Source organism: Copidosoma floridanum, unplaced genomic scaffold (genome assembly GCF_036245765.1).
Source record: "Copidosoma floridanum isolate Cflo_tuat_1 unplaced genomic scaffold, Cflo_Japanese_pri ptg000006l, whole genome shotgun sequence".
Lineage (NCBI taxonomy): Eukaryota > Metazoa > Arthropoda > Insecta > Hymenoptera > Encyrtidae > Copidosoma > Copidosoma floridanum.
The window spans coordinates 1,130,279-1,156,508 of record NW_028321883.1 but is presented as its reverse complement, the minus strand read 5'-3'; the positions used below and the strand labels follow the sequence as shown (position 1 = coordinate 1,156,508).

At 31.0% G+C, this 26,230-nt stretch overlaps 2 protein-coding genes across 10 annotated transcripts in view; one reads left to right on the top strand and one right to left on the bottom strand.

Annotated features, from left to right (window-relative positions):
- The window catches only part of Nuak1 (Nuak family kinase 1), a 687,224-nt gene extending 686,617 nt beyond the window's left edge, over positions 1–607 (top strand). For all 5 annotated transcript variants that reach the window (XM_089598605.1, XM_089598604.1, XM_089598607.1 and 2 more), the window contains one exon: positions 316–607. In XM_089598605.1, coding sequence (XP_089454731.1) covers positions 316–589 — 274 coding nt within the window. In that variant the 3' untranslated portion in view covers positions 590–607. The remainder of the gene's footprint in view (positions 1–315) is intronic.
- Positions 608–17,728: 17,121 nt separating this feature from the next.
- Atg9 (autophagy-related protein 9) overlaps positions 17,729–26,230 on the bottom strand; it is a 363,261-nt gene continuing 354,759 nt past the window's right edge. For all 5 annotated transcript variants that reach the window (XM_089598548.1, XM_089598546.1, XM_089598547.1 and 2 more), the window contains one exon: positions 17,729–17,958. In XM_089598548.1, coding sequence (XP_089454674.1) covers positions 17,812–17,958 — 147 coding nt within the window. In that variant the 3' untranslated portion in view covers positions 17,729–17,811. The remainder of the gene's footprint in view (positions 17,959–26,230) is intronic.

Here is a 26,230-nt window from a genome sequence, read left to right as displayed (position 1 = left end):
TATCATCATTATTATTATTATTAATATTATCATCATTATTATTATCTTCATTATTATTCTTAATATCATTATCGTCATCGTCATCATCGTCATCATCGTCATTATTATCATCATTAACATTTTCGTCATTATCATCAACATTATGTTCATCATTATCATTGTTATTATTATTATTATCTTTATGGTTATTATTTTTGTTTTCGTTGATATTGTTGCAGTTGCTGTCGTTCATGATGTTGTTTTTTCGTTGTTTTATAACCTGATGAAGCACATTATTGCAACGAGATTTATGCTAAAATTATTTTTGTTTTTCAGGGATAACGAAGATGTGGTGCCAAGAAACATGCACCAATTAAGAAGTACACGGCTGTCCCGGCAATCATTAGATCACGCTGATAGTCTTACGTCAGATGAAGATGACGATGATGATGGTTTTGAGTTACTTACAGCAGAAAATTTATTTTCAACATTACTTTCACGAGTTCGGAGCCTTACTCAGAGACTTAATATAGACGATAAAAGAATTTGCAACGTTCCTAGTAAAAGATTGCTCACCAGATTTGATGCAAATTTATCTTCAGAATTTTAAATGGCTCATGAAAGTGAACCTAGTTGTACCAAAATAAATTTTTGAGAGATGATCAAAATGTATTGTTTACGTTTTTTCACAAAAAAGTTTGAATCAAAGGAAATATTAAGTTTCTTATTTAATTCACTACACCAATGATACAGAAAAATATTAATACAAAATATAATAACCTTAAAAAAAATACCAGGAATGGGCAAAAGAATATGTATGTGTATATATATATATATATATATACGTTCATATATTTATGCCAAATAATTGTTTCACAAGACAACCGCATACGTAATGTGGGTGTTATAACTTTTATACTCATACTAGAAGTACGACACTATTTATACTTGAAAAATCATTTCTAATGATTGATTTTATTCGCTGGATGTATACATAATACCTCCGTAATTGCTGCAATTTTTGTAATGAATAGTAACGAACAATTTTAAATAATTAAAACTAGATCACAGATTACAATAATATTTATCGTTGATTTACGTTTTATTTTCAGTAAATCCTTGTAATCGTAAAACTTAAGATGAATTTTTAAAAAAAATCTTTTATGACTAAAAAATTTTACAGTGCTGCTGAACTATACACAAAATACTGTCAGCTTAATTTTTAATTAATTATAACTCATAACGATGATCACGGATTTTTTTCAATTTCTAATATTTTATGCAAGAGTCTATTAATAAAAAACATAGTAACAACTAGTCATACTTTATAACAAAATTTATGCTTTATTTTTTGTAGCCTTAAACATACGATTTATAAATATTTATTTTTGGCTATCATATTGATTTCAGCAGTTTGTTTGGTAAAAGCAAGGTTAACTTAGGAAAGACTTAATTTGAATTGAGGAGACGGCATTTTTTAAAGTCTAGCAGTAATGTGAGTTTAACGCCCCAACGCTGATATAACCAGTCGTTTCGGTCGTAAACATGGCAGACTAACATTCAATTTTTGTTTAATATAGTCATGATATATTGAGAACTAGTTCTCCTTTCCAATAGTTCAGTAAATATGACTTTATATGAGTCTTACTGCTTAATTTCAACGTACTATGCATGTTACTATGCAGTGGTTTAATGTCGTCTTCATGTAAAACTTATATGCTTGTTTATTTAGGGCTAACATTCACAATAAAACTTCACTTAATTTTTCTTGAGCGAAAATTTTTTTATTCATATACTAGTGAATATTTAGTCTAGTTATGGAGAAATTTAATTTTTTTTTTTTTTATGTAAATCATGCGCTATTTTTTTGCAGCAATAGGTGTTAGTGGGTAAAAATTATTTTTCCATCTCCTCAAGGCTGAGAAAATTTCTTCATAATACCTTGTGTTCTCTTGTAATAATATGTTAGTCGTAGTCGTTATTGGTGTGTATGTGCGTGGCGCTTTCTCGTGAAAAAGGGAGACTGTCGAAGTAAAGCGTCGTGTGATGGTAGATACAACAGCAGAACGAAGCAAAACAAAAAGGTCTCCATGACGAGACGAAATAATGACTAGTACAGAAATAAGAAAACTTTTGCTCAAGAAAAACCAAGTGGTGTTTTATTGTGGATGTAAACCCTAAATAATGTTAAGCTTATCAAAAAACGAGCAAATGAAAGTTCCGAAAGAGTTACTCTTCCCGATTAATATGCTTTTTGTTAGAGTACTAAAATTTTCTTATAATATTCGATTCTCATACCTGAACACACCTATCATCACTTATAGCATTTTTAATATTTCTTGTTTTATGGGTTTTGTTTTGAACATATACTCTCAAAACCATGGTTAGGGATCCCACAGCCCCCTGCATATTTTTTTAACCCCCACCACCCCACTGACAATTTCCCTACAGATCTTTATGAACCATGATGTGTATACATACATGTACATGTTTTATACGTAAGGATACATATACGTTTATACATTTTATTAACATATGCTTACATTTTATTTTGTTTTTAATCTTCTTCATCATCTACTTTACAAAAGACGAAGAATTTTATTATTGCTAAATCGAATAAGAACTCAGATATGTATACATACGTGTGCATACCGTATGTATACATAAGTAAACCCCCTAAAATCCAACACAGCTCCTCACATATCCCTTGAAACCTCCCTTCCTAATGACTCCTGTTGGTTGCAAACAACCACCCTAAAAGAAAAATAAAATTCTGTTGTTCTCTTACGTATTTTGCCTTATCTTACTTTTAATTTAGACGCCCTACTACTAATTTAATACTGACAGCTGTTAAATGCCCCCATATACTTCCCGCTGCCCCACGAGAAATTTTTCTTAACCCCTTCTGGTCACCCCTACATCCCACCAGTCCCCAACAACAACTTATACAGACACATGTGTTTATATTATCTTATCAACAAATCACGTTGAAAAATAAAATAATACATACACGTATAAATGTTAGTGAATTTAATTTGCTAGTAACATATACATTATTAACATTGTACGTGTATGCAAAAGTTGTTTTCGTTATTCTAACTTATATTTTTTTTCTTAGATAATCTACTGGCCTTAACCGATCTTACAAATCCTTGGATATTTATTTTTAATACATGTTGTTATGTATTTCCCCAAATTTCTCAGGACGTAAGAACATGGACGTAATGCATAGAAAAAGTTCATAGTTTATTTATTTTTATAGCTGGCAAGATTACAAAGTAATTTATGTTAATTTTATTTTAATTTCGTTTAAGTATTAAGTTTTTGGTGCGCTACGAATTTTGTGGTAATATTAGTATTGAACCGCGTAAGAAAATTAAATTTCTTACTTGTTTTTGTACGATATGATACTGATTTATACGTAAATTTAAATAACACTCAATTATACAATAATGCAAACCGTCAAAGTACTAGAGAGGCTCATTTTTTTCTCGAAATCATAGTCGATTTATATGTCTTCATAAGTGGTGGTTACGCTGTTTCCTTTGGTAAAAATATAAGGCACCTCTAGCTCTGTAAAGCACTCGTACTTAATAAAAAAATTCATTATTTAATATCATGACATTACAAACTGTAAGTCTCAAAATATTTTCATCCAATTAGGCTTAAATTTGGTTTGTAGCTTCATTTTTATACCACAGTTTAACATTTTGCAATCCAGAAAATTTCATCAAAAGCAAAAATATTATCAGCCCCAAGATTGCATAATTCTAGAAATTAAAATCAGTTTTCTGGGTGTAACTTTTAAGAGCGGATTTTAGGAATATACACAATAGGGAAAAATTCAGATCTCAAAAAAAAGAGCTTTAGGACTTATATTGACCAATTAAATGGTATTTAGTCCAATCAACCTACAAAAATAATGACAAAATTTAAATAAAAAACAAAAACCAAAAAATACGTTGATTAAGAAAAAAACAATTCATAAAACTTAGCGTCCTAATTTATACGGCCGATCGATGTAGAAGCTAACGTAAAAAAATTCGAAAAAGACATAAAAACGGTTTTTTTGCGATCATAGAAAGTTAACTTCAAATACACAAAAGATAAAGAAAGAAGTTTTAGATCTTAAAGAACATATCAATTGGCGTTCGATAAATAAAATTTGGATGCATTGGCACTGAGAAAACTTGAAAATAAAGTAGTCGTTTTTTAATGTGTTAACAACTTTTTCTTCTGTTAATTATGAGATAAAATTTAGTGAAATTGTGAGTTCAAGGGTGACAAACCTTCAGTAATTTTTTCAGCAAAGCATATTACAAAGTTTTTGAAATATTTCCTTTTGGTCATAAAATATCGTACAATGATTTTTCAAGGCTCAACATCTTTGCCTGGGCTTTTTCTATTATTAAATTTTTTTTACAAGTATAATGTTTCAAATTTTAATACCAAAATCGGGCACCGAAAAAAGTTTTTGATGTATTGATTTTTCACAATTTTTTTTTACGAAGTTTGATAATAACCCTTATTAAAGTAACTTCTGTCGATAGCCACTACTTTTTGAACGAATTGAGAAATATATTGTAAGACTATCTAGTGCAAAATTAACTTTTTATTTACTGATGTTATAAGAACGTCTAAGAGGCGTTGGAGCGCCCGAGTAAGAGCAACTAGCCAGCCATACCGCACTTCGGTAGGCATCTGACGCATGACGCCAAAAATACTTAATTTTAATGAAATCATTAAAACGATTACAATAGGAAAATATTTTATTTTTATGCAGTGTAAGTGTTTAAAAGTAACGTGTCCGAATTTCGGAGGCCTACGGTTTGTACAGTTGCATTGGGAATTTTTATTTTAAAAAAGTACAGATACGGAACAAAGCCGCATTGCAGAAGGAGACGTAATGGTCTAATGTTTGTGTAGACAAACTACATCTAATCTCCATGTAAATTGAAAGGTAAACAGTTAAAATTTGCTATTTACCACGTTACTAAAACAATACACTTTATATAATTAATGTTAACTAGATGTTTAATTTCTTAGATGGATTTGTTAAAATTTCTTGCGGTTCCTGATATCAAATTTAATGTCAATGACCCTGCTATCATAATTATATGTCAGTTAAGTAAAATTGATTAAAGCTTACGTATCAGCAAACGAAAATCTCTTGTAAGGATTAGCGAGATTTTGTATATATTACGTACCCTTTCCTAGGTATAATCAATTGGATAAAATTAAACATTTTAATTTTTATCACACGTGATAAGTATGTAAATAATTGCATATATTAACTGTTTATTTTTGCTCTTGTATCGAGATGAACAGCAGTTTATTTAGATAAACATAAGGCTATCATGTATCCTACTACAAAGCAGCTTCATTTTACGTTTAGTTCAAGCTATATTAATTATAAAACAAACAATAAAATTCAAACGTGCTCTTTTTAACTGTCTGATCGCAACCTATTTCATCAAGATTGAAATACGGACAGTTAAAAGGTTATACTTTAAAAATTTTCTTATTTACATGGTTAAGAAGCTTTTAACTTGATAAACACTAAATTTTTACTAACCAATGAAAAATAGATTGTTGACATTTAATAAATAAAGTTTATTTCATGTGAAAAAGAGGTATTTAACGAGTAAAACAGTTTCTTTTTAACGTTACATGTTGCATGTTCATATATTGATAACCGTACAACAGAACTCATTACAAGAAAATAGTCTTGAAACTTTTCTGCTTTTTATTTGATTTTCATTTTTTAAGCTTGAACTTCTTAAATGATTTAATATAGTGTTGACAAAACAATTTCTGGAAATATTCAACATGCTAACAGTTAGATACTATTGGTTATACAAAAATGTCAAAAAACCATGTAAATGTTAACTTTTTAGTGTAAAAAAAGTTACTAAACTTTTTCTAAATTAACTACTATCAAAAATTTTTTCATCAGCTTCATCGCATAATATATGTTCAATCTTTTAAGGTATTCAAGCTTTCAAAAATAAAAGTCGAATGAAGCACAATCAATTACTTAAGTTTTCACAATGAAGCTTGTTTTTACAGTCAACAATACTGGAATATGCAATATTTACAATTACAAAAAAAAATTTCTAATACCTACGATGCTTTTTTTTCGTACGGAGTAAGATTCTTTGTTATTAAATATCAACAATCTACTTTGTTATTATAACTTGATTGTTTATTTACTGCAAAATTTCCTTCAGTTGCATCAAGAAGTCTCACGACAAAAATAGAGGTTTTGTTTTGACAGTACCTTATCCAAGCAATATCTCAGCCCTATCGTACCTTATCCAAGCCTTATCTCAGCCCTATCGTCATTTATTTCGTCCCTGCTATTCGTGACGTTAAAGTTAGTTCCCCCGGAAAGAGGCATGTTTTCCTATGTCTGTAGTTCGGATTTTTTTTAATGTATCTGTTTTACTCACACGACACACCCGGGCCCTATTTAAAAAATTCAGCTTACCTCGAGTCAGAGTAGTACAGCGTGCGCACGTGGGTTTACAATGTCTGGAAAGATAACGCTTAAGGTCCCTCTTATCAACGCTCGCTATGCTATTCATGGTAAGAGTGAAGACAGCCAGCGCTCTAGCCAGCAACTTTTTGCAACGCTGGCTGGATACCGGACGGCTTTCATGATGCCAAATCTAGAAAAAAAGTTTACTACAGTTATTATAATTAATGTATGGTTGAGCAAATATTATTAAATGATGATGTGAGCAAATTTCTTGACAACAAAAAATATGTGAAGTCATTTTAGAGCATCTATATATCGTCTGCCATACAAAAAGTCAAACAAGCAAACCTTTTTGTGTTGTTTGGACAGTCAGATCCTAGAATTTGACGTCATATTTTCTGCTGGTAGCAGCATTGAGGCTATTTTGCTTGACTTTATTATAAGCGTATGAGTTATACACTCACTTAAATCACTTCACATATTTTTTGTAGTCAACAAGATTGCTCACATCATCTTTTGATGACACTTGCTCAACAATACAGAAATTATATTAATTAAAATAAATATTTTTTCTAGATTTGGCATCGCAAAAGTCATCCACTATCCAGCTAGCGTTGCAAAAAGTTGCCAACTAGAGCGCTGGCTGTCTTCACTCTCATAGCAAATATGTTAAGCCCAGGTCCTGATATTTGTTCTCTTTCACTTAGCTGCGTCAGCTAACAGAGGGTAGACAGTTTACCTGCTTTCGGTTCCCACTTCGATTTATGATATCCTGTTTGTTAATACGCTGTTATCTTTCTCCTAAAGTCACTGTAGTTTTCTATTTTTAACTGACTCGTTGAATTCTTGCAGCATGACCCACTTATCTTTCTCCCGGCTCTAGAATTCTTTAGGTGCCTCTCCTATCTTGTCTTGGGAGAATGGGGTAAAGTATATTTTATTACACTTGTACTCACGTGCTGTTTGATATGCACACCAGTAGAAATAAAATGTTACAGATCATTTCTCTTCAGCGCTCGCTGTTTGTCTGCTAGATAAAGTAATAATCTGCAATTGGTACCCTAGCCCTGTTGGGTTCTGGGCTGTTGTCACCGTTGCTTGTAGACTTTGACTGGTATTGTCGTCTTTCATCGCATCCTTGGCCTTTCGATTTTTAATTGTCGTATTCTCGCAGCACTGCACTATGGGTGGTTGATAAGGAGGTACGTCGCGAGAATGATGAACGCTCATTATGTTAAAGACCTTTATTTAAGATACCGCATTCATAAGGCAAAGCCGCGCATGTGTTTCCTTTCGAAGCTTGTCGTGTACCAAAACGCTTTCTCCTTACTTAATCTTTCCTTCACTTGGCCCTAATGCCCCTTGTTACGAGATGCAGAAAGAGGGAGCCCAGAGTCTCACTTATACTTTCGTACGTTACACCTTCAAATTTATGTGTAAAAAGTGTGGAGGAATTTGTAATCGTTAAGACGATTTTAAAAGACTTAATAAATTGCACAATAAATTGTGAACTTCGTTTTTGTATACAATTTTCGTATACATTATATAAAATAATCATAAACTTAGTTAACCTTTTAAGATAACGTGGAGAGAAAGTTACACAAAGCTGTAGTAACTTTAGACAAAAATTTAAAAAGAACATGGAAGTTATCAATTGACATACAGTTTTTCTACTTTACAATTATAAGATCTGTTAAAGGATAAATTTTTTTAATTCAAGCAATCTATACAGTTACGAAGCAGTATTGTTATAAATCATACTATTTTCTAGGACGGAAGGTACTGCATATAGAAGAAAGATCGAAAAATCTGTTGAAATGAGTAGAAAAACGAGAGCAGAAGGAGGAAGGAAGTGCGTTTCAGAGATCCTTCTAACGTCTGTAAATATAAAAATTTTTATACCCTATTATCCAGTATGTTTATTCTAATACTGTCGGTAATTAAAAAAAATTGTTTGATGAATGATGATAGTCTCTTACCTTATAAGTACACTTGTTTTTTAAGTATCAAAATTTTAGATCATATGTCTGGAGCGAGGACTGTTTATCATAGTATCATTAGTGTCACTTATAAAGAAGTATGTAAAAATAATGAAAATATTTATTGAAACGATTCTGTAGAAATTTTAATGAGCATTATAAAAGATCTTTTACTGCATAAGTGAAATTTAAAAGTAAGTTCAATATGAATGTTAAAACAAAATTTAATAACAACTAATGGCTTATGTAATGAGACTTGATTAAGAATTACCAAATTACTAAAAAATAATCTACAAGAAGTCATATTTGGAAAAAAAGTAGAAATCAAGTTCTCATACTAAAAATAACTTTAAGTATGCGTTATTCTTGACATATATTTTAAACACAGAAATTTCCTCTAGTTTTAGCATTTTCGCAAACTATAAAATATTGCAAGGTCAAAGTTTCGATAAAGTAGCTTCATATTTAAAAATTAGTAGGCAGTGGGTGCTTGGGTACCCAAGTATAAAACTATACTTTACTAGAAAGAGGGGAACAAATATGCATAGAAGTATGTATGCAAGAGCATCCGTATGAGAAAAATAATTGACAGTGTTGCTGCATATATTTTCGTTCCCCTCACTTCTCCGAACTTCCCTCTCTAACTGTAATGAACGTCCTTAAGCCAAAAAATCACCGTCGTCAAGAATAAAAAATTTGTGAAAGAATAAGACGCAATAAAAATCAATAAATGTATTTAAAGAATACAAAAAAATGTTAGCAAAATTTGTGAGAATTAAAAAAAAAAATAAAAAATTGTATAAACAATTATTTATTTGTAAAAGTAAGAAATTAATGATACATAGATAAATATTAAATGATACACAGGAAAGTTGCTCTGCTTAAATATTCTTATTTCTCAGTTTTCAAGAAAAAAACATTTAACTAAAAAAATGCGCTTATTAAATGAATAATTTGTTTGTAAATCAAACAAAATTAATTAGCAGTGAACAGTAAATAAATACTTATATTTGAAATAAGTTACGAACCATACCTTAACAAAAAGTAATTGAATTTCTTATTTTAGGATCACTCTTAGGAGAATGGGTAAGGGACATGGTTTGGATGCAAAAGATTACGGGTTCATTTTTCAATTGGAAAGTGTTCATATTCATTTATTTATTTTTGTTTAAAAGGGAGAGAGTTTGTTAAAAAATAGTTAAGACACAAGATATAATAAAAATGAAAGTGTACTGTGGTGATATGGCGCTAAAACCGTTGTACTCGCTAACCACAAAAACTACTGAACCGATTTTGCTAAAATTTTGCATACTGATTCTTCATGATTCCAAGATGGTTTTCGCGTAATTTTTTTCTTGAAAAAGTTAATAACAACAATGATAAATAAGCTCAAAGTTTTGCTAAAATAAGCTAGCTTTGTGCTTTAGTTCAGTAGGATCCACTTGGTGGCGTCGAGGTAAAATTGAAGCCACCCACAACCAAAGATAGTGAAGAGTGGTTAAAACATGCCCCATCGAGTAGACCATCATCGCAGTCGATCATCGGCACTACACCAAGAACAGGAGTCCGACGTGCAGCTGGGCATCCCGGCTACCAATGACACTCTTCTGTCATGGGCAAGCGGAAATTAAAAGTATTAAAATATTGAGATGAACTAAGTATCATTCTCTCTCTATTTAAATAAATTTATATTTCTGTTAACTCAAAAATAATCGCAACTTCACATTATATAACAACGCAATAATTAGACAGTTATATTTTACGATTGTTAAACTATTAGTAAACTATTAGAAACAACTCTGCAAAGATAAATATACATATATATCATTACAGGGTTGTTTACTAATAGCTTAGTATATGAAACTTAATTTAAGGTGTAATTATATACAATAAATTAAATATAAATATAACACAATTCAGCTGTACAAAATTTTTAGATAAGCAATACAATGTACACCAAATTACACTATAAATCATATGCAAATAAATCGTCTAAAAGTTTACTTTAAAATACTAGAAATATAACAATAGCACCAGGCTTATCGGTGACTCTAGACTACAAATCGTTCGTTGTCTCCTTTAAATCAACCAACATGCGTGATTTTATTTTTTCAACAAAAAAGACTTATAAGAAAATTGAAAATTATATTTTTTCTAGGGGTCAGAAGAGTGATGCTGTTATCAATCTTTCTGAAATGTTTTCCCGAGCGGCGTATAAAATTTACATGCATACCGAAAATGTGGTGAATAAGTGGAGCTACAAATATGTCTGGGCGTGTGTTGGTGAGATTTTTGAGTAAAAAGATAATAAATCAGATCTTAATCTAAGTGTAGCAGAAACGGACCTAAATTTACTAAAGTGTCTATCTGGTGAATATTCGTTAAAGCCCCGCAGTACTCACAGGAATTTTTCCGTACAACACAAATTAATACAAACCATATTGGAACCCATATAGATGAAATACTGTGGCTATTACATGAACCGAATTTCGATGTATTGGCAGTCTCTAAATCGTGGCTTACTCTGGTATTAGTTCATTTAAAATAATAATGACAACGATTATACATATGCGTATTAAATTTTTTTTACTTTTATCACCAAAACTTTTATTGGCTGTGTTGAACAGTAAATAAAGAAGAGGTACTTTCCTAAATTTTTGAGGCGTTTGGTAGATGCTTCACGCGTGACTTACATCCGGCCATTACGATTTAAAAACCGATATGCTGATCACAGACTCATTATTCCTCTCATTTCTGTAAACTTCTCTTAGATAGCTCAATGAAAGTGGTGGTCTTTGCGTCCACGTATCCTCAGGTGACTGCAAATACTTTGACTGAACTTTTTTTAGTTAATTCCCTCAAAAATATAGTTAAAATCAGCAAATCATCAGCGCCGATTATATATGAGCATGACTATACTTATGAAGAGCATAAGATAGAAGTATCATATGGGTAACAAGTGTCCAGAAGCTTAAGTTAAGTTAGACACTTTTTAGCTAACAAGTTTTCGACTCAGCTTTCGGTTAAATATTTTGTACTATAACGGTGTCAACGCTACCCTTAAGATGCTGAAAGAGACAGATTTTAGACTCGTGATCGTATAACAAAACGTATAAGCATTGCAGATTTGCTGCGGGGATCGAGATCACTTCCTAGGACTTTTAAGAGCCATATTCCTTGGATGAACTCCATCGTATTCTCAATAGGGCACTTTGCGATGATTTATTATATTTACCCGTGTAATGAAATAATGCGGCATAATGTATTGCGCTCCAAAATTGAGAAGATTAAGTAAGAAATTTCTAGTATCGTCCGTTTTTTAAAGTAGTGTATTGCCCGAAGACAGCAAAAACTACGGTCTAATCTTATGCTTTCTAATAAATAGAAAAATTAAGGTTAATACCACACAGAACTTGCCCAGAAATGTAGGAAAAACAGTTTGGTTCCAATGAAAAGTCGGCATCATTTATTTATTTAACAGTTTATGAACAAATACCACTTTTTTATTTAGTTTTTTGTTTGTATCTCCGTTTCTGTAGCTCTTGGAGGCAGTTTATAAACGTTAATCTTGGTCATAAAATTTTCTATAAACTGGATACTTATTTAAATTATCTAAATTATATTATTTAGATTAGATAATTAATTGTTAATTACACATTAATTACGAGAAAGAGCGAAAAAAACTAGTACACTGAAAAACTTTCAACCAACGTAGGAGAAAATTATCACGTTAGTTTGAATGCAACCGTAAGAAAATGAAGAAAACAGGCTATTTGCAAAATTGCAAAATAATTATTAGTTTTGTGTTAATTAATTTTTTAAAGTAAAACTATAAAGCATTGTTACAAACTTCACGGTAAGTTGATCGGTATTTTACTTTGGTAATAACGTGTATTTGCTGTTAAGAATGTTAATCAACAGAAAAATGTATTCTTGAAAATTTTAACGTTTTCTCATGAAATATTTTATTTTGCAACTGAAAAACTTCTTTAATTCTACATACTTTTTTGTAACAAACGGCATAGTAGTTGTCATAAAAAGACAAATTATTGAAGAAAAAGAATCTTCTAGCTTACTTTTAAGCCGACTTATAAGAAATTTATGTTTTCTTTGAAATAATAGACCAACAATTTAGTTTTTCATGCAGAAAAAGTGTGTGTATCATCTTTATATACGTTTGCATCTCACTGCCAAAGTAATTTATGAATTTTATTGAAAAGAAAGATAAAAAAAATTCAATAAAGTCGCACTGTAATAGCTGGTGGTAGCTCTGTGCACTCATCTGTTCCCCTCTTTTGCAACCAGGTGGCTAACCGGTTGCAGGGCGTATGGGGCCAAACACGGACTGCGGCTGGCGTTTGAATTAAAATAAGTTGTTGCACATGATTGTGTAGTAACAAGCAAAGTCTGTTGTAATAAACGAATTTGTTATGCCAGTTTTAAGCATTTAATCCTTGAATCGTGTTTTTCTTGACCAAGTATATTTTTATTGCATTGCAGGAAAAAAATTGATACATTGAAATTTAAGATTCCTTTTTTTCTAGTGCAATGAGTACTTTAAAATAGACTTGAAGAATTTTTATTCGTACATTTTCTTCAAAATGGTGTATTTTGCACAGAAATGTGTTAATACTGCTAAGAAAAAAACTGCTTTAATATTGAGTACGTTTAAGTTACGACCGAGGAAGGAGACTGTATATACGACAATGCATCCAAAATACCGGATAGTACCTGATACCGATACCACTGTAACTTAAGAGCTTGTATATATAATATGATAGATCGTGCAACAGATAGTCAAACTTATGATATTGCGAACGTAAATTACCCTTAAAGCAAAATCTTAATTCATCAAAAGAATCTAAAATTTAACTTACACTAAAAATTAAATTCCTATCTTTTTTATTACACTCACGTTTTGTATTTGATTTGTTAACTTAGTATGTTGTGCAACTATATTATTTTGATATATTTGTTTGTATACAATTGTATACAACAACTTATCTTAATTCAAACGCTAACCATAGCTCATGTTTTTCTTGATCTACACTGCAATCGGTCAGCCATCTAGCCGCAAAAGAGGGATACAGATAGAAGCATAGTGCTGCCACTAGCTGTTACAATGCAACTATCTCGAATTTTTTTACATTTCTCTTTCAATAAAATTGATAAAGTGCCTTGGTAGTGTAATGCAAATATACACAAAGATAGTACACAAATTTTTTCATAATAAAAAACTTAATTGTTAGTCCATTGTTTCAAAAAACGTTAATTTCTCACATCTCGGCTTCAGAGTAAGCTAAAGCATTCTATTGCTTTTAAAATTCGTCTTTTTTATGACTAATACAATGCCGTTTATTAAAAAAAAAAGTATGCGAAACTGACTGAGATATTTGCAATTTTTTAAGTTGCAACATAAAATATTACATGAGAAAACATCAAAATTTACAAACATTAATTTTTTTGTTGGTTATCATTATTAACATCAAATACATGTTGTTACCAAAGCAAAATATCGATAAACAGACCGTGAAGTTTGTAACAACACTTCAAAGTTTTACTTTAAAAAATTAATTCACATAAAACTAATAATTATTTTGCAATTTGACAAATAGCTTCTTGTTTTCCTATTTATTATCTCTATTTTCTTACGGTTATATTCAACTTAACATGATAGTTTTTGTCTACGCTGATTGAAAGTTTTACGGTATAAGAAAATTTTTTTCACATTTTCTTACCAATTATGTATTATTACAGTAAGAAATCGATTTGAAAAAGTGCTATTTTATAAAAAATTTTATGACAAAAAGATTGACAGTCGTAAAATGCTTCCAAGAGCAATAGAAGAGAAGATATAAGCAAAAAACTAATTGAAAAACTGGCATTTGTATATAAACTGTTAAATAAATGAATGATGCCAACTTCTGATTTGAACGAAACTATTTTTTCCATATTTTTGAAGAAATTCTATAGTGGAATGAGAAATTTGTCTCTACTGGAAAACATAAGATTAAAAAATCCTTCGGCTCATGGACAATCTGATGGACGGTCACATTGACAGTTATTTGAAAAATACCTTTTTTCTGTCACTTTTCCAATCAAGTTTTCGATGGGGCTGTAGTATCGATATAGCCCTGTTAGTGTCCAATGATATCTACTGCAGCTTAGGTAAGGATACGGTTACTTTTATAGTCTACTTTAATTTCAAAAAGACCTTTTATACATGAGACTATCATAAACTCTTACAGGCACTTAAACAATTTTAATTGAGCTCAGTCGATTCGTTTCACGCAGTCTTTTATGATAAGACAGTCATAGTCAGTAGTAAGTAATGAGAGCTTAAATGTGCTTTACCGTGTTATTTCTGAAGTTCCTCAGGGATTCTCAACTGGTTCTGTACTATTTTCCGCTTTTAACAACTCCATTATCTCATGTTTTAAGTATAGTAGTGCTTGCTTGCCTGTGGATATTCCATGTACTATTGAAAGTTCCAGTGCAGGTATTGGCACTGTTGTTAACTGGGCTGAGGCTCGTGGGTTGTGATTTTTTATTTTCAAGATTACGGCACAACTTTTTGCAATGGCACAGTTACTTAGAAAAATGAATCACCCTCTCGTGCTATCCACCGTTGTTAGTGATAATGTAGTGATAATGTTAGTGATATTGTTGTATCCATTAAAAATTTTCGCATTGTTTTTACAGATGATCTTACATGGAATGCCCAGGTTACTCAGGTTTGTTCTGCTATCCATGGGACGCTGAATAGGCTTTGTTTTAGGGCGGGTTCACGATCGTGGACTATTAAAAAGATCTTAATAACTACCTTTGTGCTTCCTCAATTGAATTATGCATCAGTGACTTACTCAAGTCTATCGAAATATCTTCAACTCAAGTTGTATCAACTCTCTCATACGGTCGTAAGATTTGTTTTTGAAGTGGATAGCGGTGTGAAAATGAATTCCTTTTACAGGTAACTTTGTTAGATAACAATTGATACTAGTAAGAGTTACTTCCAGGGATGCATGATGCATCCGTTGCTTATCTTAACATGACTGCAGTATCAAAGAGTATTGCTTTCCGGAGGACTACTAGGTAAATTACGGCAGATTTTTTCATTCCATTTTCACGCACAGTTACATACTACATATGATCTTTTGATCTGAGTACCTTGAGACTGTGGAAAAAGATTCCTGAGACCTTGCAATGTAAAGACACAACTGAATATATTTAAAAAAAGGAGAGAAAGAAAGAGATTGGATTGCGACAAACATGTACCACGTTGGCTATTTTTCGAGAACGTGAACGTGAGACAGAAAAAGAGAGAGAGAAAGAGAAACAGAGAAAAAAAAAGAGAGAGAAAGAGAGAGAGAGAGAGAGAAACAGAGAAAAAAAAGGAGAGAAAAAGAGAGAGAGAGAGTATAAAAAGGAAGAGCTAGTAGAGAAGACAAAGATAGAGAGTTTGTAAAGGAAGACAGAGAAAGTAGAGTAGAGTAGACAAAGAGAGTGAGTGAGTGAAAACGAGTTTATTATGCCATGGTCGAATTGACCGTATGACAAAGAGAGAAAGAGAGAGAGCCATTAAAGTAAAAAACCGTAAGGATTTTGTGTATGGCACGAGTTTTAAGGCATATCTTCAAGTGGGAGAAAAGAATAAGCATGCGATAGAGCATAATATCCTCGTACTTCAGGAGACATGGACGCAGTGGGCATGCTCTCGTAGCTTACATGGTGCGAGATGAAGTTACTGCAGCATCCTGTAAGTGACGTGTAAAGTATACAGTATGGTGTGTAACGTAGAGGAATACAGTTTATTAGGTGTTTAATGATTAAATAAATACATAATCAGCAATTTGTCTGCTAGTGTTGAGTTACTACTTATCTACATATAATGGGAGGGATTCCTTATAAGCTTCCTTTTTAGGGTGAAGTCCGGAAGTAAACGAAAGGAAAAGAATATGTCCAAAAGCAATAAGCGTCAATGGTACCATCTTCATTTCCAGCAGATGCATAAAAAATGTTATAAGGTTTATCATGGGGAAACCGTGAGAAAGAAATTGTAAGAATTTAAGCTCACAACATCTACCTTTTTTCTAAAGGCATAGTTGTCACACATAATATCTTAAAACTTTATTATTAGACATTTACAAAACTGCTTTCGTAAAAAAGTAAAATAGCATTGAGATTGAAAAAATTTTTTTTTTCTATTTTGAGTCAAGAATAATCTTTGAAGAAAAAAAACAAAGAACATAATGTTGCAGCAATTGAAAAAAATGAAATGAAAACAAAAAAAAAACATTTGCAGTATTTATTTAAAGTTCAATAAAAAGATGTAAACTTGATAAAATTTGCAAATTTTAGAGAAATAATAACTCAATTTACAAAAGTTGAATATGAATATTTTTAAACTTGAATAATGGACTGAAGTGTTAGCTTATCAAAAAAAAAAAAAAAAGATTATTATCTTAAAAATTTTCACGAGTTACTTTCTTAGAAAAGCTTCTTACATATTTTTTTTGTGGTAATAAGTGCCTATGTACTTATGCCAATAAGAAGTATGTATTATAGGTATGAGGCCAGAAGACGAATTAGCAGTAAAAAAGAATGGTTTTTCGAAAGAACTTCATTCACTGATGCTATTAGTTCTAGATTTCTAACCAAAGTGACTTTATCTACTGTTTACTTGTCTGATGGCTCTAAACGTGTGATGCATGGTTTTCTAACTGATTTTCTTAATGAGTACATAGGCCTTTCTGGTATTTTGATTATGCACTAGTATTTGCACTTATGGAGTTTTCTCAGTAACTTGTCAATATTTGATACCGAAAAAAAAATCGTACTGCCAAATAACATTAGGATCGAAAATCTAAGCCTAGGAAGATATCCTTGTAATGTATAGAAATTAGGTTTATAATAATCGGAAAATCACAATGTGTTATTATGTTTAATGTGTCAGACAAAAAATATATAATGATTCTAATTTTTTGGATCTCACTATTTCATTTGTTTAGACACTAAAACGTTGTTCTAGTATTGTAAGTTTAAAATTCTTGCAACTTTGAGTAAAAAAAAAAAAAAAATTGTCAATTCATTTATGATACTGCTACTTTTTTATTTTAAACCATTTGCATCAAATATATTTGATTTTTTTTGTAATGATCACATCGAAAAAAGCAGCCCAGAAGTAAATGTTAAAAAATAGTTCTAATACCAGTTCTAGCCAGAAGACACGGCTTGTAAGTGGGCAATTTAACTCAAAATTTTCGACATCGAAGGTTCATCTGTCACCATATTTGAATGAAAAAAATTACATAATGTATGTATTCTAATTTACACATATTTACATACGGTGGTTACAATTTTTGTTTTTATCTTTTAATTTTTCATAGAAGAATCAGGGTGGTAAAGAAGTGGAGCTCTTTCTTGTCCGAATTCAGGTAATGCTTCTAGTTGTTGACGTGGGCTACGTTGAAATGATTCTCCACTACTGGCTCTTAAGTTAGGCAATGGTTTTTTTTCGACCTAGAAAGAAAAGTAATATTTTATTTTTACTTAAAACAATATCAAATTAAAGAATAAAAATTTTCAATGTTAACACGAAATATTATGAAATAGTACGGTAAAAGCAAGCAAGAACTTAATATAAGTATGACACCTTCGTTTTCTCGCAAAATTTACAAGAGTTTATTCATCAATTTTATATTAAGCTAATTAGACGTACGAACACTAATAATAAGAAATACATGTATGCGTATATGTGTAATCTTGGACTCTTACGTTCCTTGGCCTTCTTAAGTAAGGTTAAAACGTCATGCATAAGTGCGCAACAAAAAAATAGTATGAACAAACGTCATGAAGGAGACACAAGTATAAGTTACTTCTAAAATACCTTTGAAAAAATGAAATTTTTATCTTGAAATCCAGTTAAAAATGATAATTTGATCATGATTCCGTTTCCTACTAATCAAAGTTTGGATATAGAATTGACATCTATAAAGTGAGGAAAAAACGACATCCTAAAGTAGTAACGTCTAAAATAAAATAAATACTGTTAATTTTTTTACTTTTCTATTACAAATTGAATCCTATCAATCATCACTTTTCATGCAATTGAACATTTGTTGTTAATTCATGAGCTAATTTAGATCCAAGATTGAAAAAAAGGGACTGTCTAAAAAAGTAACTTCTCTATTGACTTCAAAGGAACTGTTATGTTCAAACTTCTAAGTGATAGGCGAAACTTGCAGATGTTTCCTACAAACAAATAAATTTAATTTTTATTCGTCAAAAACCAACCGTTGATCTAAAGGCCTTATTTTATTTATTAATCAGAGCTAAACATGTTTTTTATGATTGGATTTTTTCATTTAGAAAATATTTGAATTTTGAGCAGAAATCAAATTGAAAACAACGTTATGCTTTATTTGATTTAATAAATACAATAAAACAAGCGAACTTCAAACTTCAAAAGAATGCAAATTACAATTTTTTGAACTGTTCATAATATTTTTAACAAGTTTAATTTTTCTTTGCTCAACTTATTTTTATAATCACCGGTTAGCTGATGCTTGCGTATATGCAGTTCCAATATCTTTTATGGGTGATCAAAACTAAAATGGATGGTTCTCTCTTTCTTGTTCTTTTTTGTTGTACTTATTAGGCAAGTCTATAGTGGCCTGGATTGCTCAGGTTCTTGTCACACAAATTTGTGACCGAATTGACTCTTACATTTCCTTAAAATGTAAGGTTTTATACGCAGCTTAATCACTAAATTATGTTTATATTTGCTTTAAAGATGCCAATAAATTCACTTTTCAACCTTTACAGTTACTTCATAGCATTTGTTCTCGATTAATACAAGAACAATCGTGCTGCTATGAACATAATACAATTGGTGGTAAAAATCACTGATCTCTCGAATTTCACGTTTTTTTTACAAGCTGATTTAAAAGTGTGTAAGATATTCACTGCATGTAGCACGCAGTCAAAAATTTTGTAATTGCAGATTGCTTAGATTTTTGCGTGTATTAGTGCAAATTATTATTGTATGAAGTACGTTTTATGAGAGTATATAGAAATTTCACACATAGTTCACAGGTTGTAACAACTAACAGCTCTTTTGAGAAGTAATAAATCCTAGACTATGCTATAGTAGTGGCAAATACCTTAATGTTTTAAAATTGATGATCACGTTTTATAATTTTAGAATAAAGCTAGCCGTTACAACGTAATAAAAATCAGTACAGGACATAAAATGTTACAGATCTATGAATTCAAAGTACCAGGTTCAATTCATGAAAAAATTGTTAGTTTATTAGTTTAATTGCTAGAAAAGCTAACAGACATGTATGATGCCTCCTCACCAATTCTCATAACTGCTTAACCAGTGAGAGTTACATGGAATAAGGCACATAAGTTTGTCATTCTCTGTATATTTTCTTATAGAAGTAAGTAAGCAATTACAGTTGACAATAAAAAGCAATATAATAAAATAAAATATATAGCATTAGCTATCTTCTAGCAGAAGATATAAAAAAAAAAGTTGTTGCATTTAGTAGTGGTGTACTACGTTTTAATGCTTCAATTTTTTAAAGACTTAGTATAGGTGTTGGTGATAGTAGATATAGAGAAATCCAAATGTGTGAATTGGTGATGGAAAGGAAAAGCTATACCTATACGTATATGCATGCAGCTGGTGACATACCTATATCTACTAGGTAAACGTATCGCTTCTCTCGTTTTTCCTTCCTGAAAGTAAAATAAGCTTCCTACAGGCAGTTAATCATTTAACCAGAAACTGAAAAATAATTGTCAGGTTATTAAAATTTTTCCTTCCTTTTTTAAAAAAAAATGTTATAAACACTAACAAATTACTACTTTTCATAATTAATAAGCGAGCGCTTTCACCCCAATGACCCAGTTCATTAAAAACTCTTCACTTATGATAAATGAAATTATTGAATTATAAAAAAACGCATTTACCACAACAGCACAGTGTGCTTGAATCTTTTTTTTTTAAATAAGTGATATTATTAACTAATATATGAACGCCTTAACCCATACAACCCAGTGCGCTGAAGTCTTTTTTTTTAAATAACTTATATTTGTTATTAATCCACAACCTTATTAACAGTCGCATCTGTCCTGACGTTTGCCTCATATCGAATAGGGACAAACAGTTTTTTATTTTTAAAGGCCCTTTCTGATTTACACTGTGTTACTTCTCGCACTTTCTTCCTAAAAGCAAAATAAGTTTTGAGAATGTAATCAATCATAAATCTCACAACATAAATATAATTGTTAACAATTAATACACAGCTTAACTGTAATAATACAACAAGGCTTCAATTGAATCTTAAGCTTCCGAACTATACTATGAAAATAAGTACATTTTAGTCCCTCTAAGTCCCATGCGTTGGTAGCTCAGGTTCCTAGCGATTTGTAGTGTGTTATCTTTTGCGGTACTGGGTTCAAATTTCGCATGGAACAACACAATTGTTTTTTTATTTAATTATTTTTTTCCTAATGCAACATGGCATGACATTTTTTACGCTTCTTTTTCATGTATACTTACACATTAAGTATTACCTGTAACGAAAATTTTTTATTGAATTCTCACAACTTAAGTATAAGAAGATAACCCATTAAAATAAAAAAAAATTTTGAGAGCATTAGTGAACTCTAATCTATTTCTTGTATTTATGTAAATATTTTGTAAAAGTGCTTTCAAAGCAGTTGTTATGTTATTGGTTTCACGACCTCTTAAGATTCACACAATCTCACCCAGTGCATCTAGTTGTTGCGCATTGTGCATGTTAGGGTCCTTGTGAGAACTTGCAGCTAAATGTACAACTCAAAACATCCGTATATAAGTGCCATTTTGAACGAAAACATCGTTTGTATAAAACCTGTCAAACCGGAGATTCATTGTTGAAAAATGTTCTATTGTCACTACAGTAAGTATATTACACGTTTTAAAATGTGGTCGTGAATTTCAGTCGTTTTAAGTTCTAACACAAGTTTTTAAATAAGTTTTTATAAGAAAGTTGTTTAAAAAAAGTAAGGTCATTACAGATTCGTTTGTGGTCACACCTTCGATAAGTAACTATTTCAAATGCACGTCCTCTCTGTAGTGTTTGCAGACTTGAAACAGGCACATTAGACGTGACCTCATCATGTGCTCGTTTTTTATTTAAAATGCATGTTAAGTAATTTGTGAATTTATTAAAAAAAACTCCACTGAAACAAAAAAATAATGTAAGCTACTGAGTTATTTATGCAGTGACATAATAAAAACTGCGAACTTTTGATAACACCGTTATCAATTGAAGCATTAATTTTTTAGTTTAATTGTTCTCTGGAAGCACTTTGATTATAAATAACGCTTGTTTGACAAAGTGAATTAAAAAATATAATGAAATTCTCAGCAACACATACAGATCTACGTAATAATGCAATATATCTATCACTAAATAAATTCTAATCTAAAGCATATTAAGAACCACAACTTGGATTACGGAGCATGACTATTCATTCATATAATCATTAACACATATCTCATATTTCGCTGTCATACTAACATCCTCTTCAGGATAAGAGATCTACAATTATAACCAAATAAAATTTAGGAATAGTTTAACAAAAGTTAACTATCAATTTGTACATACAAATATTTATAAAAACAATAATATACCATGTAGGTGCCAAGACAACACGTCACTAGGATATCAGTGGCGCTTAAAATTTTATCCAGAAATTAGAGCAACTTAACTTAATTACAAAAGAAGTCATGTTTTCAAAATTCAAATATATGATAAACAGAAGAAAATTTAGTCTCAACAGTCATACAAAGGCGGTACAGACATTTAAAATTTGAAAGTAAGTTAAGAACGGTACACACACTAAATATACATCAGAGGAAAAAGCGAGCATTTAAGGAGACCCTATACCGAGGATATAGAAGAGGTATGGAAAATTGTATGTAAATAGTTAGTAATAAGTATGAAAATTTTACGTCTTTTAATTATAGTAATCTACAACTGAAAACTGTTGTATAATTTTTTTTTTTTTTTTTTTTAATTTAACGTTCTTGTTAAGGAAAGGAACGAAATTTGAGTGGTCAGATACTCAGCAAAAAAGCTTTGAAGAGTTATAGGGAGAATATTATGTAAATCACCTGTATAAGCTCACGTCGATTTAAGTAAGCCATTCATATTAACAAGAGACGCATCTAATATAGCTATTAGGGCCGCATTAAGCCAGTTAAACCAGGGGAAGATCGCCCAACTGCGCATACGTCAAAAACTCTAAATAAAGCTCAAAGAAATTATTCTACAACGGAAGAAGAATGCTTAGCAGTAGTTGTAGCAGTCTAATATTTTTGACATTTGTTATATGACAGAAAATTTATGGTTTACGAAGATCATGAACCACTATCCTTGATAAAGTCTATCAAAGCTCTTATTTGTAGGCTAATTAGATGGAGATTAAGACTTTTAGGTTATAGCTATAATTATAAATACAAACTTGGTAGACTTCATACTAACTTAGACGCCTTATCAAGAAATTTAATAGAATTAAATGGAGACAAAAGTGGTAAAATAATTATCCGGAAGAAGAAATATCATTAAAAGCTCGCTTGCTACCTATAAAACCTAAACAAACTAAAACTTAATTGTGTCGTTTGTTAAGGACGTTTGGTAGAGAGAGCGGGGGGGGGCACTTGCGGGGCAAGGGGGAAGCAGCGATGAGTGAAAACTTGGCATCACCGCACGGGTCTCCAATGAGTGAGTGTTCATATACACACATCAGGTGGTGTGCACTCTGCAGTGTCTGCACTGTCTGCTACGTCGGTTACGGCAGCGTATGTGTATATTTGTAAGGTATTTGTGCTGAAGATGTAGGTATTTGATTTTTATTTGTTATAACCATGTAATAAAAATAAGTAAATAATTAACAACGATGTGCTTACGAAGATTCAAAAAATGGCTGATGAAAAAATATTTTTACCTACCTTTTCCCCTATGTCATCTATCATATAGAAATCAGTTATAAAAAATCTTAGTCAACATGAAGTTGATTTTAACGTAATTGTTGATAAATTTATGGAAGGTGACGCTAGCTTAAGATCGTTTTTATTAAATGAACAAAATCCTTTTATTAAAAGAGAAACTAATGTAAATAAAATTCTTGAATTTTTATGTCACTTGAAAAGTCTCATTGAAAGTGATATGTTAAATAATTAGGACATACTCTAGTCTGTGCGATTACTACAAGTATGTGATTTTTTTGTCCTGTGTAAAAAAATTGTATTGTATAAAAATTACAAATTTAAAATTTTATTAAGAAAAATAAATATGTGTTATTATAATACCTTGTTTTGTTATGGGTACGGGTGGAACCTATGTACATATACTCACATACATATGTAAGCTTATGTTTTATACAAAAATACATAAATATCTACCATAATACTTGAATATACACTGTTTTACGTCCTGGAACATTTTGAATGTCCTGCTTCTCGCGACGTTGCCGTTGCGTTTTTGTCGAACTATTATTTAATTTTTTTATTCATAAACTAATGAGATGGTCGTCGCAAAACTTTGTGTACGTATAGTTAATAACATTATCTATGACATATAAAAAAATTGGAGACATTCATCACGCCAATTTTTTTCATACTGAGTTTTTATAAGTTTCCCCCTGAGCGACCGTGTTAAAATGACTGAACTTTAAAATTTAATATCTCGGAAACGAAACAGACGAACTCTTGAAATTTCAACAGCTTCATTGTAACAACAATAAGAACGTCTGGTAAGAATTTAAAAAAGATTCATCACAGGGTTCTATCTCTACCAAACGTCCTTAAACATGTCATTCCACTCTTAGTTTTTTCGATGATAACTTGAGGATCAGTGCATAAGCATACGATCAGTAAAAGCAAAGTTAGAGGTATGAAAGTAATGTAGAGAAAAACTTTAAAACGTTGCTCAAACCAACACCTAACTTTTTGGAGTTTTTCATTCATACTTCTAAATTAGCTCTTACTGATCGTGTGCTTATGCACTGATCCTTAAGTTACCATAAAACTTTAATAGCTCGCCAAAATATGTCAAAAATCAATCTCATTCCAATACAATTAAAAGCATACAATCCGCACCTAGAGTAAGAAAACGTCGTAATTTGTTTCACAACATCGAGATACGAAGATTTAAAAATTATTTTTTGCACCTAAAATAAAAATACATAGTAAAGATACAAACTTCAACAATATAGTAAAATTTATTCCTGGCCACATGATAATAAGATCAGAAATTAGAAGAGAGATTTCCAGTGCCTATGGTAGAGTGTGTAACTTTTTTCCTACTGATTTAAGCACCCCATCCACGTGGCGGCAAGCCAGCCGAACTATACGCCCGTTTTCAGCTGCGGATCGTTTTCATATAATTTATTTAATTAACTGTGTCAGCGAATCGTGTTAAATTGGTTGATTTCTTTGTTAATTTTAAGTCGGACACCTATGACAAGGATCCATTGATGAATGATATCACTGCTAAAGTAACGTACCATGACCACTTTTAATGCAGTTTAAATACTTCAAAAAATTTTATGCCATAATTCTGTAAAAGGACCCGCGCATAATGTATTTTCAGAGGATCCGACTACTGCCTTATACAAATTTCAATGTTATAAAACGGAGGGTGAACTCAGACGGCCCAGAAATTGAATTCATTATAAGATCATTTATTTATTTCACAGTAAAAATTTTGATTATTTACTTAAATATTTAACTGCTAAGTTCAAATGTATTTTTGGCTACTGTTACTTACCTAAATTATTATGAATTGAACTAAACGTTACAGCTGTTCAGCTGTAGCCTCTAGTTTTCAAGTGTCCAGATTTACCCTTCTTTACTTTTGTAATGCTAATAAGAAATTTAAGTATACTAGACAGATTATATAATGGAACTTGTTTACTGACAACAACATTATTTAAATATAATATTGAAACTGAAATTATTACAGGTAAAAATGAACGACAAATAGTATCTATACCAAGTTCCATCAAAAAAAATTTTGTTTCGAATGTTGGACAGCTACTTAAGTATTTTATTATATCCAGTTGCGTATTATTCGTTAATGGTACATTACAACCCTAGGGCACAAAGTAGAAACATGAGCACCCGAAGGGCGCGATTGTTGTACGTTGGTGCCCGAGTTGCGTATAATGTTTTTCTTACCGATGGCGCAAAGTGTAATTTTGCGCCCAGTAAATCACTTTGGGCCCAGAAGGTGCAAAAAACTTTTCTGCCAATGGGTCTTAAGTAATTAAAAAGACGCAAATTGTGACCTGAGGGCACAAAGCGGCAGTTGCACTTTAGGCCCATGGTAAGAAAATTGAAATTAAAATTTGTACAGCTAAATACCGCTATATACTGGGTTTTTTCTTGTATAAAGTGAAAATCGAGTAATGATAACGAAAGTCCCGATATTTAATGTGAATTATCGAAACTACTCTGGTAAATTATTATTTTCACAACTCGAATAATTTATGTTATTACAGATATGTTAAAAAAAACAAATTTACGTGATAAATAAATATGTAGTGTAACGTTAAGAAACATTAGTTTAATAATAAATATTTTACTCATTAATAATTTTCGATAGTGTACGCAATCTTTGCTTTTATTCTTACGTTTATTTCATAATGAATTACTTTTCTGGATTTGAAATATCATTTTTCAAGACATATGTAACTATTCTGATAAGAGTAAGAAGTTATTCGAATATTT